At 35.0% G+C, this 17,825-nt stretch overlaps 1 protein-coding gene across 2 annotated transcripts in view; it reads right to left on the bottom strand.

The window, feature by feature from the left end:
- Positions 1–745: 745 nt before the first annotated feature.
- The window catches only part of IFT80 (intraflagellar transport 80), a 66,663-nt gene continuing 49,583 nt past the window's right edge, over positions 746–17,825 (bottom strand). For both annotated transcript variants that reach the window (XM_081954424.1, XM_081954423.1), the window contains exons 11-20: positions 17,589–17,663; positions 16,016–16,179; positions 12,685–12,749; positions 11,483–11,618; positions 10,575–10,722; positions 9,668–9,839; positions 7,149–7,238; positions 6,804–6,976; positions 5,123–5,246; positions 746–1,350 (exon numbers count right to left, since the gene is read on the bottom strand). In XM_081954424.1, coding sequence (XP_081810550.1) covers positions 1,237–1,350; positions 5,123–5,246; positions 6,804–6,976; positions 7,149–7,238; positions 9,668–9,839; positions 10,575–10,722; positions 11,483–11,618; positions 12,685–12,749; positions 16,016–16,179; positions 17,589–17,663 — 1,261 coding nt within the window. In that variant the 3' untranslated portion in view covers positions 746–1,236. The remainder of the gene's footprint in view (positions 1,351–5,122; positions 5,247–6,803; positions 6,977–7,148; positions 7,239–9,667; positions 9,840–10,574; positions 10,723–11,482; positions 11,619–12,684; positions 12,750–16,015; positions 16,180–17,588; positions 17,664–17,825) is intronic.

The raw sequence follows: 17,825 nt of genomic DNA, 5'->3' as shown, positions 1-17,825 counted from the left end.
AAGGTTATCTGCAGGACTATCTTTCCCTAAAGACATCTACCTTTCCTACCAGGTGAGGTAGGTTGGACAATCTTCAATCCTTTCCTTTAGATATTATCATCTTGTGGGAGCTAGAAGTGTGGCTCTTCCATGACAGCCCCCCTCTTTCCCCCCATGAAACACTCTGGTCCCTGAAACTCAACAGGCCTCTACCCTCTTAGCTTTCTGTAAAGCTTTGAAGACTAGCTTTCCCTCCCAAGTGGGATAAGATGAGGTGAGAGCACATCAGAAGTTTGACTTGGTGCCAGGTTTTAATTTTTTATTTAGTTTTATAGTTTTAATATTGTCTTTATTTTTCATTTTATTTATTTGTATCCTGTCTTTATTATTTTTACAAATAATACAAGATGGTGAACATATCCAACACACCTTCTTCCTCCTATTTTGCCTAAAACAATAACCATGTGTGGTACGTTGGGTTGAGAGGGAGTGACAGGTCCAAAGTCATCCAGCTGCCTTTCATAGCTAAGGTGGGACTTGAACTCACGGTCTCCTCCTTTCTAGCCTTTTCTACCCTTAACTACTAGACCAAATATGGTTTTAATGGGGTCCTAACTTTTGACTGGAAGCCTCCCAGAACTGATTATAAGATAAGCAGTTATATAACTATTACAAATAAATAAATACATTTACAAGAAATTAAACCTCATAAAATGTTAAAATTATATATTTACACATTTAACATGCTTCACCAATCCTAAAAATATTTCATTCCAAATGATAGTTTATTTAGATACTGTACAATTGTATAATATAAACAAACAAATAAAGAAGGAGATTTTGAGAAAAGAAGATTGGACATGCTAACTTAAATTGAGAATATTTTCTGAAAATATCTTACTATAGGTTTCATTAAAAAAAACTAATAATAAAACTCCTACATATAATAAGCAAATGTACTCTCAGATTTCATGCTGAACAAGAATAGCGTGTCAGTAATCAGAATAGCTGACCATTTGTTTTATGTGACAGATTTAATATGCATCATTAATAGTACCAGTACATATAATATTAGAAATCTGTTCATTTAGAGTACATTATAACAAAAATGTATTTATCATTCCAGAAGGTTACATACATACACACTCATTTTCTAAAGTAACTATAAAAACTAAACATTGTATATAAATATTATCAGTAACTTAATATATTGAATTACATATACAAAGTTCATATTTCATAAAATCAATACAAGTCTTAGTGCTGAATGATCATGCTTCCTCTGACTGTTGGAGTAGCAGTAGCTCGTTCTCGTTCTTTTGCAATTTCCAACTCAATTTTAGCTTTGATTTTTTCCCAGTTAACATCAAGCTGCAAAATCAAGAGGGGGGGGAGAGAAAATATTTTTATCTGGGCAGAAAAAAAAATATCAGTGTGCTGTTGTGTGTGCAACATGTATCTAGGGTTTCCTTAGTTTAGCCCAAGAAGATTGTTTAAGCTTGCTCTGGGGTTCTGCATTTTACCTTTGGTTCAAAATTCTTCTTAATTTTAAGTTAGGGGGGAAATACTAGTATTATGATAGAAAATACCAAATTAGGTACCTTAAGTACAAACAATCCTCAGGTTATGATAACAATTGGGACTGGCATTGCATTCACTAAATGATGCAATTGTAAAATGCAATTTCACATGACCATACAACTTAGTGACAGCCATCCTGGCAGTTCTGGTAGCTGTTGTAACCTCAAGGTATGTGGATCATTAAGTGGGAAACTGCAGGAGTCCCATGTAAGTAGTAGATAATGCTGTAAGGTATGGAAAAGGCCAGGAGAGATCCAGGGGTGGGGAGAGGACTGGTACAAGACACATGTGAGCTGAAAGAGCCAGATGTTACCTGAGAGGCTTGGCATTAGCTGCACATGACTCAAGGGAAGGTGGGGTAGGTTTGGGAAGCCAAGTGCATGCCATGTTCAACTCTAGGAAGAGCTTGCCCAGGGCAGGCAGCATGTTAATTGAGAGAGGCTAGAAGAGGGATTTGGCATCCCAGCACAGATTGTACATGTCGAGGGAGGCCTTAGAGGGTCGATGGAGGCTGTATATCAGCAGTGGGACTGCTATAGGTGAGAGCAACTGTAGGTTATCAAAGTAACTTGCAACTTTCCACCTAGCTTTTGGGGAGGAAAACAAGAAAAAAAAATCTGCCTCTGCCTTCCAGTAATTTGCCTCCTTGCAGCAAATAGCAAACAGCCTGGTCAACTTCAGCACAGCCTGGGAGGCAGAGGCCAAAGAGTGGGGGTGGATGAGTGGGGCTTTGGCAACATTCACTCTATAAGACACACAGACATTTCCACCCACTTTTGGGGAGGAAAAAGTGTATCTATAGTCTGAAAAATATGGAAGTTACAAGATATGAGTGAAATAAAATGGCCATTAGTAATGTATTTTTTCCTCAAGTACAGTACTGTAGTCTTTATACATTCTAATAAGCTTTTTTCTCATCCTGCATATATCCTGTAACAATGTACATTTTGTTTACAAATAAAACTGCACAAAATTTATTAAATTAATTACTTTAAGAAGAAATTGCTTCAACAGTAAGATGCTAATTTTAACAATACAAATGTCAATTGCAGATAAACTCAGCTGGTGAGAATGGACTAGGGCAGTGTTGGCAAACCTTTTCAGCACCAAATGTCAAAATGGGAGTGCACGCATGGAAGCATTGGAAACAGGAGGAGCAGCTGCTCTTCCAGTTTCCGGCGCTCCCACATATGTGAAGACCAGCTGACCAGTGTTCATGTGCGCACCGGAACCTAGAAGAGCAACAGGCTATGGCTGGCGTACCCAGAGAGATGGCTCTGCGTTCCACTTCCAGCATGCATGCCATAGGTTCGCCATCACAAGGGAGTATTATCTTAAAGGAATCACACTTTTAAAAGGACATGAAATGGATTCAGAAGAGAGCTATTAAGGTGATAATAGGTCTAGAAATCAAGGAGATGAGAGCATTTCTTTTCAAAAGAGAAATAATCATGCTGCTCTTTATATTTATTTATTTTGTGGATTTTTTTTTACTGTTTTAATGTTTTTAATTGTTTTATCATTTTAGAATTGTAAGCTGTTGAGAGTCACAAGGTTGAAATTTGGCAACTACAGAAATTGAATCAGCCAATCAATCAGTCAGTCAATCAGTCAATCAGTCAATCAATCAATGTTATCTAACAAATATCTAAAAAGCAATCACATGCAAAAATGGTGATGCCTGTTTTCTCTTGAAACTGAGAACAGAAAAATGACCAGTAGGAAGCAATTAAAAGAAAATAAAGGAGATTCAGCTTGAATACTATGAGGAATTTCCAGATGGTAAGAACAGTTAAGTAGAGGAAAAGACTGCCTATAATAATGGTGGGAGTCCCCTTATTGAAGGTTTTCAAACAAGGGTTGGATAGCACCCTTCCAGAGATGGGTTAGAGAATTCCTGCACTGCTCTACCATATTTTTCGCGCTATAAACGCACTTCACCCCCATCCACCCCCAAAAGTGGGTGGAAATGTCTGTGTGTCTTAGAGCAAATATTGCAGCAGGGGAAGAGGGTTGGTGCGGCAGCACCTGTCATCGTTGCCCCTGTTCTCTGCCACTGGGGAAGACTGGAGCCTTCGCTGCCAAGCAGCTGACTGGTGGTTGGATCGGCCTCCAGGAATATTGCCGATCAGCTGTTCTAGGTGGTGGGGATTGCCGTCACCTATTACCACTGCTACCTATCGCCGCCTATTGCTGATGCCACCTATCACCGCGGCGGTGAATGGCAGCAGCGGCAACGATCCCCGCCACCTAGAACAGTTGATCAGTGGTATCCTGGGAGGCCAATCCAATGGCCAATCAACTGCTTGGCAGCAAAGGCTCCAGCATTCTCTGGCGGAGGCAGCAGACACAGAGGAGGCAGGGTGTTTGCTGCAAGGACACTAGCCAGATGAATACTGGATGGATGCTGGGAGGCAGAGGCAGATTTTTTTTTCTTGTTTTCCTCCTCTAAAGCTAATGTACATCTTATGGTCTGGTATGTCTTATAATGCAAATAATATGGTATATGATTTTATCTAAGTCATATATTCTGATTTTACAAAATACACATATTTTGTAGAACAGAGGGAAAAACAGAATATTGTAGTCCATTTTCTTTTATAATGATCTCAGTTTGATGAATTAGTTAATTAAAAAAAAAATTACTAAATGATCAAATCCCAAAAACTGCCTAAACCATGAATCAAGTTCTTTGGCTCCAAGAATGTGTTATATTTTCCCCCTCTGTGATAAACTTGCAATCACATGAGAATTAGATTTTGAAATAAAATTATTTGGATTTCAGCTGTCTTCCTTCCAACTATGTACTATGGCTCTAATTCCATCAAATATGTCATGATAGCTGCTGTGATTTCAAAGCCATATGAAGCCTTTCTTTTCCACAACTATTTTATCTTGTTTCAGGGGGCTGTTTCTGTGATGTATTATAATATATTCAAAACTTGCCAGATACTACTGGCTCAGTTGAGTCCCATATGACAGTATTGCAAGTTTCTATCTTGTTATGCAAAGGAGTGTGAACATTACGGTGTAGCTTGCCAAAAGCAGCATATGATTTTCAAATAAAACTCAGTTTCCCTTAGAGAAGTTTTAATAAGCTAAGCAGCATGTCTACTGTTGTAATGTTTCCTTCAGAATGCCACATCAGAATAAGCTAAGGCAGCATCTTTCACTGGATTAGCCTGTATTGATGAAATCATAAACCTGAAAGCTTTAGCAGCAATCTCCCCCCCCCCCCTTCACTTTCATATTTATCTTTTCCTATAAAATAAAAATTATATTCCTATATTATCTAACTCTACAGTATTTCCACAGTATGATTTTCATAACTGTAAAGAGATATCCTCTAACATACTTTGGCCTTATTCCATCAGTGCTAATAACTGAGCCTCAAAGTGGAAATCCTGAAAAAAAAATCAAGTTGTTGATTTTGTTTCATACTGTGAATTAAAGTATAAGCACACAGTGTTATTAAATACACATTGGCTTACAGTCCAAAATTGTTTCATAGCTGTAAAGCAGAGTTTCAAAAAATATAACTCAACTTCCACAGAATACTTACCCCTTCTGCATATTGCAAAAATCGCTGATTCGTTTCTTTTTTACTGAAGTCATCCAAGAACTTTTGTCGGTAAGCCAGCACTGTGTCAACGTGCGTCTTGTGTTTCACAGCAAGTTCTAGTGCTCTAGAAGAAAGCAAAACTGTAATAAGCTCATCAGTCCGAATTCAGAAACTAAAATGATCACAAATGCCTTGGTTTTATAAATATGCACACTATACAGCAACTGCACTAAATAAACATTTTCTTATCATAAAGCAAGAAGAAACCAAGCATTAAGGCCAGCAACAATTGCTTTAACTGAAAGCTACTTTCCCCATTAAATGTTTATTTATGTTTTCTAAGCATTTTAAGCTATATTTTCCCACAAGTAGTGGTCTGTGTAATTGTTGGATGGTCTAAAGAAAAGTAACAATCTTTATTCCAATGAACAATTCTGTTGAACCTTCTTGCTTTTCTGTCCCCCTTTCATGGTATCTTACTAATGGACAGCAGTTCAATTAAAAAAATTATTCCCACTCTTTTGTGATTATGTAAAAGGCTCTACATGTACAATAAGCATATGCAAATCAAAACATTATACACATCACATAAATTTCCTATCTATGAAACTTTAGACTGGAAACTTTCAAATTTGGCCCCTAACTTTCTAAAACAGTAACAGCTTCCTATTACCAATATAACAATTACTTCTTTGCATCAGAAGACCTGAGATTAGAACAGCTGTCAGTAACATTTTTTTCTTTAAAGGACTAGAAACAAAAACGTGGTAATATATCAGTCTTGTTGAAACTGAACACGTATAAGTTTAGGCAGTGTCAAAATGAGCCACTGTTAAGAAAATATAAGTATGCTGGGGGTTGGTATGCATTTTATCAGTTAATAAATAGTAAGCTACTTTTCTTTGTTAACATATGTCATGTTCATTATAAAGTAGGTGAGAACACCACTGCTCCATATTTATAGATTGGCATAAAATCTGAACTTTTAGAGAAGAATAGCTAAGGCTACCTTGTGGTATTTCAGAGATTTCACAGATGGCATTTTTAGAATTGAGGTTTATGTTAGAAAAATCATGAAAATCGAAATCATTCTAAACTCGGGATAATTTCTTTTTAAAGAAACCAACCTGAAGGAGGAAAGCAGAGAGCCAAAGAACTACCCCCCACCCTCCTAAATACATTTTAGGTGCCTTCCTTATCTGGGTTTTAGACATGTGAGCAGCGTACATAATCAGGAATACACAGAGCTAAAGAGGTATTGATGTTATAATAATGTTATAATCAGGTACAAAAGCTTTCTTTAAAAAAAGTCTTTGTAACAGAATAGGGTTGGGCCCTGTGCTTCTTTATCAATAATTCCACATGCCATGTCAAAAACTTTGGTATATATTACATCAACACTAATTCTGAAAGAAAAAAAAAGGAATTGGAATGGGGCAAAATTATGTAAGTTATCATTTAAACCAGTGCTTCTCAACTTTGGTTGCTTGAGATGTGTGGACTTCAGCTCTCAGAATTTCTGAGCCAGCATAGGGGTTCTGAGGGCTGGGGAATTCTGGGAGTTGAGGTCCACATATCTTCAAGCTGCCTAGCTTGAGAAATGCTGATTTAAACTGTTAAATCCAAATCTGAACCAAGACAAAAATATATACTGTAAATCGTTATAAAAGAACCGTATTACCTTTCCCAGTTGTATAGATTAATATTAATTTGAATCGCCTGGTAAATAAGCCCAGCTTGCAGAAGCAAAGTTTCAGCATCCTGGACATTTCCACTAAAAAGCAGAATATGAGCCATTCTTGATTCTTTTGATGGAAGATCTTTGATGGAACTGATATACTGAACTTTATCAATCTGTTGGTTTAAAAAAAAATGTGATAGGCACAATAAAGTTGGTTAAACTCTAGTTTTGCAATATGTTAAATAATGCAGCAAATGCCGAGAGTCCTTTAAATTGCAACAGGTTAGCATGAAATATTATCAATCAATCAGTGAAAGTTATTAAGTAGTGAACCGTTCTACTTACCTCACCAATTGATGCATAGGCTATTTCTGCTGTGTTCATATCTTTATTGGCTATTGCCATAGCAGCTAAACAAGCCCATAATGTTTGATCCTGAGAAGAAAATATTAAAATAACTGTTCTTCTTATAGAGTATAAACATTAATCTTATGTCAAATTGATATGAATGTAATTTAACCACTACCTAAGAATCAATGGGCTATCCATATTCTTATACATTTATAGTGCAGTGTATTGCCAGATTATATATACATTTAATAAAGAAAAAACTACAATAATATATAAATCATGTACATAAAAATACCTAAAATAGCATAACTTCATCAATAAGTGTTCAAATACTAATGGTATGAGTCAGGGTTCAGCAGGTTCTGGAGAACCGGAAGCGGAAATTTTGAGTAGTTCGGAGAACCGGCAAATACCATCTCTGGCTCGTCCCAGAGTGGGGTAGGAATGGAGATTTTGCAGTATCCTTCCCCTGGAGTGGGGTGGGAATGGGGATTTTGAAGTAACCTTTCTCTGGAGTGGGGTGGGAATGGAGATTTTGCAGTATCCTTCCCCTGCCACGCCCACCATGCCACACCCACAGAACCGGTAGTAAAAAAAAAAAAGAATTTCACCACAGTTTGTGATAATAGAAAAATAGAGTCGCCTCTCATACCATAAAAACAAACATTTAGATAGCATTATAAAAGATACAGTATGTAGCTCAGGTAATTTCATTACCTAACTAGGGAACATCTTAGAAAGGAATGTGTTTTGCTCTGTGTTTCTATATCGTAGTTTGTTCTATCAGTGCTTGTGGGGATGTTGTTTTCTCTGTGGTAGTTTCTTGATTAAGCTGGTGTTTAATGCTTGCTTGTTTTTCTGAGTTGTTAGTTTCTTGATTAGGGAATGATTTACTTCTTCACTGGTTGTCTGGTGTTAATTCTGAAATTAATCCCTGATTATCAGGCTGTTGGAAACTAGCAATTTGCATTTATTTGCTCTCACTATAGCAGATACACGATTTAATAAACATAAGTGAATCAAAATTAACTGAGATTCAGAATATTTCTATTTACTTAACTAGCACTTTTCCAGAGCAACTGGATACTTGTGGCAGATATCTATAGTTCATTCTCTCTCAGTAAGCAGAGAAAATGTAAATATGTAAGTTTGTCAGATTATTTAAAAGTAATATGGCTTTTGGACTAATTTGTTCCTTACAGCTTTCTAAGAGGATGGGGGAAGAAGAATGAAAAAGGCATGAAAGAGAAAAAGAAACTGCTCCCAATTGTCTTTACGGTACATGCAAATGAGTTAGATGCTTTAATCAATTCAATGGGGATGCTTTCTTGTGAAAGCTTTGTACAGCATCATTCATTACCTGATGGAATGTCATATTAGGAAAAAAGAGTCCCTGCATTTTGCTTTACAATATGAGCCTAACAGAACCATCATATCTGACAGTTATCTAGGATATGGGAAAGGTAATGAAGAAAAAATTTTTTTTTAAAGGAACCAAATAAATATTCCTGCTGTAACCACAGAGGATCCAGCAACCCGCTCAGTTTGCTTTCTCTTTTGTGTTCATTTTGCACCTGCTATAAAACTACTGTATGTGTTGCTAGGAGATGCAATGCACTAGTGCACTGTGATAAAAAGGCTATTCTTGAAGGAAGTTATGATAAGCAAGCAAGAGGCTATTGTATGTTCCTTCCCACCCACCCCATCCTTAAATGACTGTTCTTATGTACAGAAATCAGAATGTAAATAGTGTTATGTTAATAGCCAAACCTACAGTTAAACTGCTCAGAACTCTCTGGTGGCAAGTATAATCAGAAAGGCAGCCAAACATTAAAGCATAATGTCTCCAGTTTATTAGCAAAGAACAGACAAACATATTTTGAAATATATTTGAAGTTGAGTACTGTTAACAGTTTGAGGCAGAGGAAAGTACAGGAAGTCCTCAACTTACGATCATAATTGAGCCCAAAATTTCTCTTGCTAAGTGAGACATTTGTTAAGTGAGCTATGTCCTATCTTACAACTTTTGCCACAGTTGTTAAGTGTATCACTGCAGTTGTTAAGTTAGTAACACAGTTGTAAAATGAATCTGGCTCCCCAATTGATTTTGCTTGTCAGAAGACTGCAAAACGTGATCACATGATCTTGGGACACAGCAACTGTCCTAAATATGAGTCAGTTGCCAAGCATCTGAATTTTGATCACGTGACTACGGGGATGCTGCAATGGTCGTAAGTGTGGAAAATGGCCATAAGCCAATTTTTTCAGTGTCGTTGTAACTTTGAATAGTCACTAAATGAACTGCTGTAAGTTGAGGACCAGTAGAAGATACAGTATATGTAGTTTTTCTAAGCAGCAGGTCTCTTTCAGTGCATCACAACTCAGGCAAATAAAATTATCTTGGAAAACATTTTATGATGGGAGGTCTGAAGGGATTATTGCAATCTAAAATTTAAAGAAGTCACATGTCTCTCTCCCATTAATTTTTTTCTAAAAGTTAACATTATATTTACCTTGACAAAGCGACATAATCTGATGGCATCTTCCCATTTCAAATTGTTGACATATTCATGAAGAATAGCTGGGTATGGTGAAATACTAATGTGAATAAGTGAGCCATCGGCTCTTCTGATTGTTACCTGATTGCCAACAAAACTTAAGATCTGGGGGCTTTTACTAAATTCACTATTAGGAAAAAAGAACAGAATTCAGAAACATTATTTTAGAATTAATGTAACTTAGATAGAATACTGATGAAACAGAAAGACATTCCATTTAAAATAACAAGTAATATACAGCCCAATATATCCTTTTAAAAAATTGTTCAGTCCAAAAGAATCTGGAAGTTTGTATTCTGAAACGTCATATTTAGTAAACTTGGCAACTGACAAGTTAGGTATTTCTCTATTAAGTATGTATAACCAATGGTTCATATTAATGTCCCTGCCCTGAACTCCATCTACAGCCTTCAAACAAAATGGCTAATGTACCAAAAATGTGATTTTGGGTATACATGTAAAAAAATTTAAAGTGTTGAAATTCTGCATTTCAATTGCACACCTTGTCTAAACCCCAGAAACAAAGTTAAACTCAACTAAAATTTGCTGGCATTCAGTGGCCTAATTTTTGGTGCCAAAGTGCCAAAATAAGGCTGGAACTGTCTAAACTCCTTAAGGCAAAATGCACATATTTCCACCCCCCACCCCCACCCCTACCCCTGAAACATCCAAAATGGAGAAAAATCAGGCTGAATTTTTTTCACCAAAACCTGAAGACCTTTTAGGGTCTCCTGGCTCCTCAAATAATTTGAAGTATCAGATTGGAAATTGTTGTTTGCTTGTACCATAGTGTCTCAGTCTGAAGGATTAGATTAAAAATATTTTATTAGAGAAAACTATTAATGGAGTATAAAACAAATACCTTGCATCCTTTTCATAGAGAGTTTTTGGCAAGAGATCCTTGTCTACATAAACTACATTGGGGTAGTACCAGACTGTGAAACGTGTATCCTGCAGACCACATAGTATGTTGCATGTGTCATTCCATGCCAGAGTATGCACCATTGTTCCTTAACAAAAAAAAACCACACTAAATAAACTAAATATCTTTCAACTAAATTGGATAAATAATCTATTCTAACGTACTGCTCAAAACTGCAAATAGTATCATCAACTTTTCTCTATACGATTCTAAATAATATATTTCTGTATTCAAAATAAAATTCTTACATTATTACTTATCTTGAAAGATTAAAACAATATAAGCATGCTGAAGTTGATTCCATGTACAGGTTTAAAAAAATATTCTTCAGATATCCAATCTGAAGCTTCATATTAATAAAACTGCCACTAATGCGTGGCCAGCTACTCCTTGTCCATTGCTTTCATTTGTACATCTGTACCACTTAGCCTTTGGGGTTTAATGCTGTATGTATATTATACCACAGTGTCGCTACTGGTTCACCCGAACCAGAGAACTGGCTGAATACCACCTATGATTCAGGCCCTCCGTGAAGGCACGAGGGGGGGGGGGGCTGCATTGGCAGCCAGCAGCATTCTCATTCTCCCCCCCCATCACACATACACTTCTGTCCATCTCACCTAATTGACTGTGCTATAAATGAACTTTTAACCACTAATCCATTTTTATGAACCAAGTAACTGGCAGTGATGGTCTCAGTAGTGAGCAAGTGTTGCATCTGGATAGAGTTGGTGATAACTATAGAGTCTGCAACTTGAACACATAGTGAACCTCTGTGGATCATAATGAAAATCACAGCTTTATAGTGCTTAATATACTTATACTTAATATAGTAAGCCATTTCTTACCTATTTTGATAATTTTCTGTTCTTTTCCAAATCTCTTCACAGAAGTTATATAAAGATCTCTATTTTTGTCAATAAAAGCAATTTTCCTTTCATTTGTAAGACCTTTCTGATCTAAGGCAATTTCCACTATTTCTGTCTGCAACAATATTTGAATCAAAACCCAGATTTGTATTAAAGCAAGATTGTTTTTACAGTAATAAAGATTTGCATTCTCAAATATGTTAATATTGCTACTGTGAACAATATAGTACAATATTACCAATTAAAATTTTACTTATGTTATACTTACTGCTATAGCACATTAAGTATAACTGTGTGAGAGTTGGGAAGCCATATAAATTAGTGTAATAAATAAAATAACAGATAATTTAGAAAACAGGTGTTCTTGTAATATGATGGAAGAGGTAATGTAAATGGCATTGGTAGAAGGTGATCTAAAGTGGGAAATATAGATTTTCCATATAACCCATCTATATTTTATTTCTCAATCTATCTTCCCAATGGAACTTAGTAGCTTAGAGTCACATAAAATGGGAATGGAAAGAAACAATTTTAGAAAATAGATAAAGAATTATTAATCCACAAATTTAAGACTATGGAGTGGTCCTACTTACGTCAGAGTTACTATTTAAATATTTCAGATTGATTCAGAGAACTTCATGCATGCTTAAATGGGTTTCCTCATTTCAGGACAGAAAATTATTTTGTTATCACCATAAAAAAGAGATTAAAATGATATGACATGTTCGAGTTGAACAGTTGTGGCATATGACTACAGTAATAAGGTTTCATTCAAATAAAATATAGTATTTTAATGTTATTTTATAAGAACAAGAACTGTGAAAAAGATGCCTAGACAAGAGACACAAATTCTTAATGCTGATATTGCTTGAGCAATATCAGCTTTCAATCACCTTGCTTCTGATTCTTACTGATTTTTTAAAAAGTCTTCCTGCAACTCAGTCTCAGAGTAAGCATCAATGAACACAACTGACTTCTCAGTAACCACATAACACTTTCTACTAACACTTTCTACAGGAATCTGCTCAGACTGATCAGATTTCAAACTGAAACTTGTTATGGTAATAGAAAATAGAATCTGGGTAAACATTTACTCAGTGCCAGTAACTTCTTGATATAAGTTGTTCATCAGATTATACTTTTTTCCAATATAAACTACAGAAATATTAAACATTATTTACCTTATGATTAAGAGGTTTTCCATCTCCTAATGGTTTGCCAGATAAAGGTTCAAACAGATCAATAACTGTTTTTTTAAAAAAGATAAAATCTGATTACTGATATATAGATGTCACATTTTCAGAAGTCTCTTACTGTAATGATGGTACACGTACAAAAAAGTTTCAAATGGAGACCCTACCAGGTTAATTTAATAATTGCATTTAACTGTTCAAATAAGGGCACTGTTCACCTTTACTGTGTACTTAGTAGAAAATGTAAGTCATATTCTTTTGAGAGATTATTGCTAGTGATCTAGCAATTTATCTCTCTTTATCTCAATTTAGCAAACAATAATTTCTATTCTTCTTTTCAAGGCATAAAATGCTTTATAACTTTGATTCAATTTAGTTTTTTTATAACTACCATTCTCCTGGCTGAGATGTAATCCTCTGATGAAGAACAGAATAATGCTGAGGCACATAGGAAGGCTCAGGTCCAAGTAACAGTTGAGTACCAGGTCTCATAGGCTGGCCTCATAAATTCTAATTGTAAGACCACCATCTCCTTCAAGCTGGAAGTTATAGTACAAAGTTATGTACTATATAACAAAGTTATAATATAAAGATCTGGAAGTTATAGTACAACTATTGGTAGACCTCAGCTGAAGACTCTAATTGAACTTGAAATTAAGGCCGTAAATCATGATGGCTTCATGTGGATCCTCATATGATTGCACCCAATATTACAGCAGACATTAAGCGAACAAGTGGTCATAAAATGAACACAGTAGTTGTTAAGTGAATGTCTCGGTCATTAAATAATCCCTTATTTAGGAAATATTGCATTAGAAAAATGTATATACAATCTTGTATAGTTTGTAGAAAATTCCAACTCAAGGACTATTGGAAATCTCATCTTCATTTGACCCCGATGTTGCAATCTCTATGTCCCTTGAAGCTTAGCAAGTGGTGACAACTTAAATTCCTTAGAATTTGGATTGCATTTTACAGTTATAACCTTGCATGACTTAATATGTAACTTGAATTACTAGATAACTAACTTTACTCGGAAGGAGTAGGGGAAATCATGAAAAAGAAAGTAAAATAAAGACCCACAGTATAGCAGGGATTTGAATATGAATGTTCATATATATAAGCTTACAATTTTATATAATTTTAGTGTGTTTACTTCAATCATTCTATGATAGGTTGGCAGTCTCCATGCAATACACAATATTCCTTTTTACAATCCCAGAGCTCTGTTAGACTGGGTACCATAGGAAGAAATGAATTGCAAGGTTTTTAAGGGACATTTTTTTGTTCTGAGGATCACAGTAGGTGTTATTAATATCAATAGCATCCCTTAAAAACTAATCCAAAGGCCTTCTTCTAACAACAAGAACAATCAATTGCCTGTCCACACTACTGATATTAAACTGCCCACAATTATTATACATGTTCAAGAAAAAATAGTTTTAGGTGGAAAACTTAAAACTGGTATGTCTTGCCATTTGGTTCAAGTATAAAAACCAGAGAAAACAGAATGTGCACTTGTTCTGACTTGATGTGATTTCAAATGTCAGTGTTGTCAGTTTTTTGTTTACTGTTTGTAATTTGTACTAAAGTTTTGATTTGATTCACATTAGTTTAAAACAAAACCCCTTAAAGTTGCAATTCCATAGATATCTATTCAGATGTATGCTCTATGTGGAAACTATATGTCAGAATACATGGGACTACAGTCTAGGAATATTATTTTAGAATTACTGCAATACTGGGGTTTCCGTATCTGGGCTACAAAAATCCATATGACCAATAAATGGCAGAAAAGACAGTTTATTGTCTTCGGATGGTTGTATAAATGTTTGCATTCCAGGCCTGATACCTTGGTGGATGAGTGACCTGCAATCTCTATAATTTTCTTTCTTTCTTCTCATCACTTTTTGCTTTGTACCATGTCTCTGCAGTATAAGCCAATGAGTGGAATGGAATGGATTTTTAAAACTAATCATATTGTAATGTGGTCTTTTAATTGCAGAGTAGGGTAAAGTGAACATTTGTAATAAATAAATGTTACAAATAAAAGTAATAAGTATCAATAAACTTTTTAAATAATATATTTTGAATTACTTTAAGATGTTCTACTTTGAAATACTTTCTTGGAAGGCTGATTTTGTCATTATAAACTTAGTTGGAATCTCTTTCAAACTTCAATTTGCTCTTGGTAAATGCAGACTTGGTGCTGACGCAGCAAAGTGAAAACATTTGGGGATAAATATTTTGCTGCATGATTCTCATTGGTCAACAAAAATACAGTGCTTTATGTTGATTTTATTTAATGTATACTTTAAAATTAAATAACTGTTCAATATTTCTGCATGTGAGGTTTGTGCACTAGTATACTAATATTGTGCAGTAAGCATTTCAGAATGCAAAGGCATTTACAGGAATTATTAATTCTAAACACAATCTAAACAATTTGATATTACATGCCAAATCTAACTGATAATCTCATTTAAATTCAATGCAGCAAACATATTGAACTTTCAAAAGATTCTTCCATTTGAATATTATGACTTTCTTCAGAAGGATACAGGATATTGGTTTGCGGTCACTGGCTGTATTGGCAGGAAAAAGTGCTGTTATAAGAACAGGTGTTGTTCTGCTCTTATTGGTTACATATGAAAAAAGAGTTAAGTCCATTGCTAGTTTGAGGCAGCTGTGTAAACACAAGAAAGTAACTTCTGACTTCAGAAAGTTGGGATCTTTTTTTGATGCAAATTTTTCCTTCTCAGATTCATTGCACATGCTTTTACAAAAGCTTTTATTTAAACACTTGTGATAATAACTTGAAAAATAAAATTAGGAATACTGAATACATTAAAAACTACACTGTTTCTCAAAGAAGAATGAAAAAAGAATAAAAGTTTATAGGTTTTTTTTAATTTGGTGATTATTAAAACACACAAAATGGCAAAAAGTGTTACAAAAAAGAACAAAGAACACAATTCTGTACTATCATGTGATATGGTGGCTGATTCCAAACATATTATACAATTAATATTACTTCACAAATATTTTACTGTTTGCTTTTTAAAACAAACAGAATTGCTTTTCAATTTAAACTATATTTTATAAATCATTCGTAGTTTAAAAAAAAAATGGACATTAGATTATCATGGATAGAAATGCTTCCAAGTAGGAGATTGTGTTACCATATCCTCATATCTGAGAATGAATAATCTTTTCAGAGTCATGTTTTGACTTTATATAGGAAAGAAAAATTTCCACATATTTTAATTAACATATAAAACATATTTTAAACATTACATTAAAATATGTGTACACATACCTTTTTCATCAGATTTGTCCCTTATAGCTAAAGTATCACTACTCAAGGATATAGTTTGGCCATTCAGTATGTCAGTTCTCATGCCTGGAAACTTTGGAGAGGAAATTAAACGTCCCTCATAGGAATATAAGTAGATTCCTCCACCATCAACAAGAACAAAATGCCTAAGAGTTGAGGGTGAGATTAAAGCCATCAATAACTTGGTTAATATTATAGTAACAATTAGTCTAATTGTTTTGTAAATTGCTTGCATTGTTTAACAAGTTTATTCCATTATTTTAACGTATAAAATATTATGCTAGCATTTGTTTTTATAGTTTCTATTCTGTCAAAATAGGCTGTCTAATATTATTTTGAATAAATCCTGTTTCATTTATTCAACATACATATATTAGCACACGGGTACCTTTACCATTTCTGAACTCTCAGAACATAATAAATGTTTAATTAGTTCATTTGCATAAAGGAGTAGAATATCAGCTGAGCAATTTACATTCAGGCCAATACAGACTAATGCTCCAATTATTTGATTGCAGTTAAATGATAAGCAAATAACTATTAAATTTCTTTTCTCTTGCCTGCTCTCTTCTCAAAAATAATTTTGGATCTGATTCTCAGCATCCAAACAGGTTCTTAATGTGTAAAAGGAAGTTTATGAAATGAGATAATAAAAATAACATCAACAATCTATTCCAACTATAGATTAAAACTGGATGTAACCTTGCTTTGGAAGAAGGCTTGGTAAAATAAGCATTCAGTAGGCAATGCTGGACTGGACTTAGCTAAACACTGTTTAGAGACAAGCCTTTCTAGAAAGAAGCAAGTGTCCCCCCCCTCACCCATTAATGCTCCTCTCCAACTCCAAGTAGATAAGGATGAAAGCCTGTCACAACAAGTTAGAGCTCCAACCATCTCCAGCAGGCAATTAGGCAAATGTTAATGCCAATATATCTTTTTGCATTGCCATTCTTCTCCTGCTAGGAAGATATAGCAGACATTTGTTTTAGTTCTCGAGTTACAACCAACAAGTGACAGACCTAAAATAAATAGTAGGTTATTGCCAATGGTGGGATTCAACATTTTATACTACCGGTTCTGTGGACGTGACTTGGTGGGCATGGCAGCGGAAGGATACTGTAAAATCTCCATTCCTGCAAAATCTCTATTTCCTTCCTATCACCTAGGACTCGGGAGGCAGAGAATAGATGGGGGCAGGGCCAGACAGAGGTGGTATTACCGATTCTCCAAACTACTCAAAATTTCCGCTACCGGTTGGTCGCTAGAACTGGTCAGAACCTGCTGAATACCACCTCTGGTTACTACCTACATTTAAGATTGAGGGGGAGGGGGAGAGATGGACAACCCAAATTATTGTTTCTACTCTATAGTTCCAACTATAGGAGAAATGGTCAGGTTCATTTAGCATGCTTGATTTGTTACTCCACAGAAAAACACGGAACGCGGGATTATCAACCCCTATTGAAATCAATGCAAATGGAAACGCCTTACGGTATTTGAATAAATTTTACTTTAATAAAAATAAATAGTTTAAATAGTCATTTAAAATATATACCTTTCTGCTTGTAAAATTAAACTGACAGTTCCTTCTTTGAGGTCAAAGATTAAAGGTGTATTCCAGTTTTTAACTCTAAAATAAAGGGAAGGCAGTACACATTTAAAAATTGTTTATACAAAGCATTTAACAAATGTCTTCATTTATACAGAATACACAAGAAGGCTACATATCCTTAGATTGCCAAAAATATGTAAAATATATAAATACTTTTACTTGATTTAAAAACAGATTGAT

This window comes from Natrix helvetica, assembly GCF_964273705.1.
Source record: "Natrix helvetica genome assembly, chromosome: 5".
Taxonomy (NCBI): Eukaryota; Metazoa; Chordata; class Lepidosauria; order Squamata; family Natricidae; genus Natrix; species Natrix helvetica.
The sequence above is the reverse complement of the archived record's forward strand: the minus strand, read 5'-3'. Positions and strand labels throughout refer to the sequence as shown.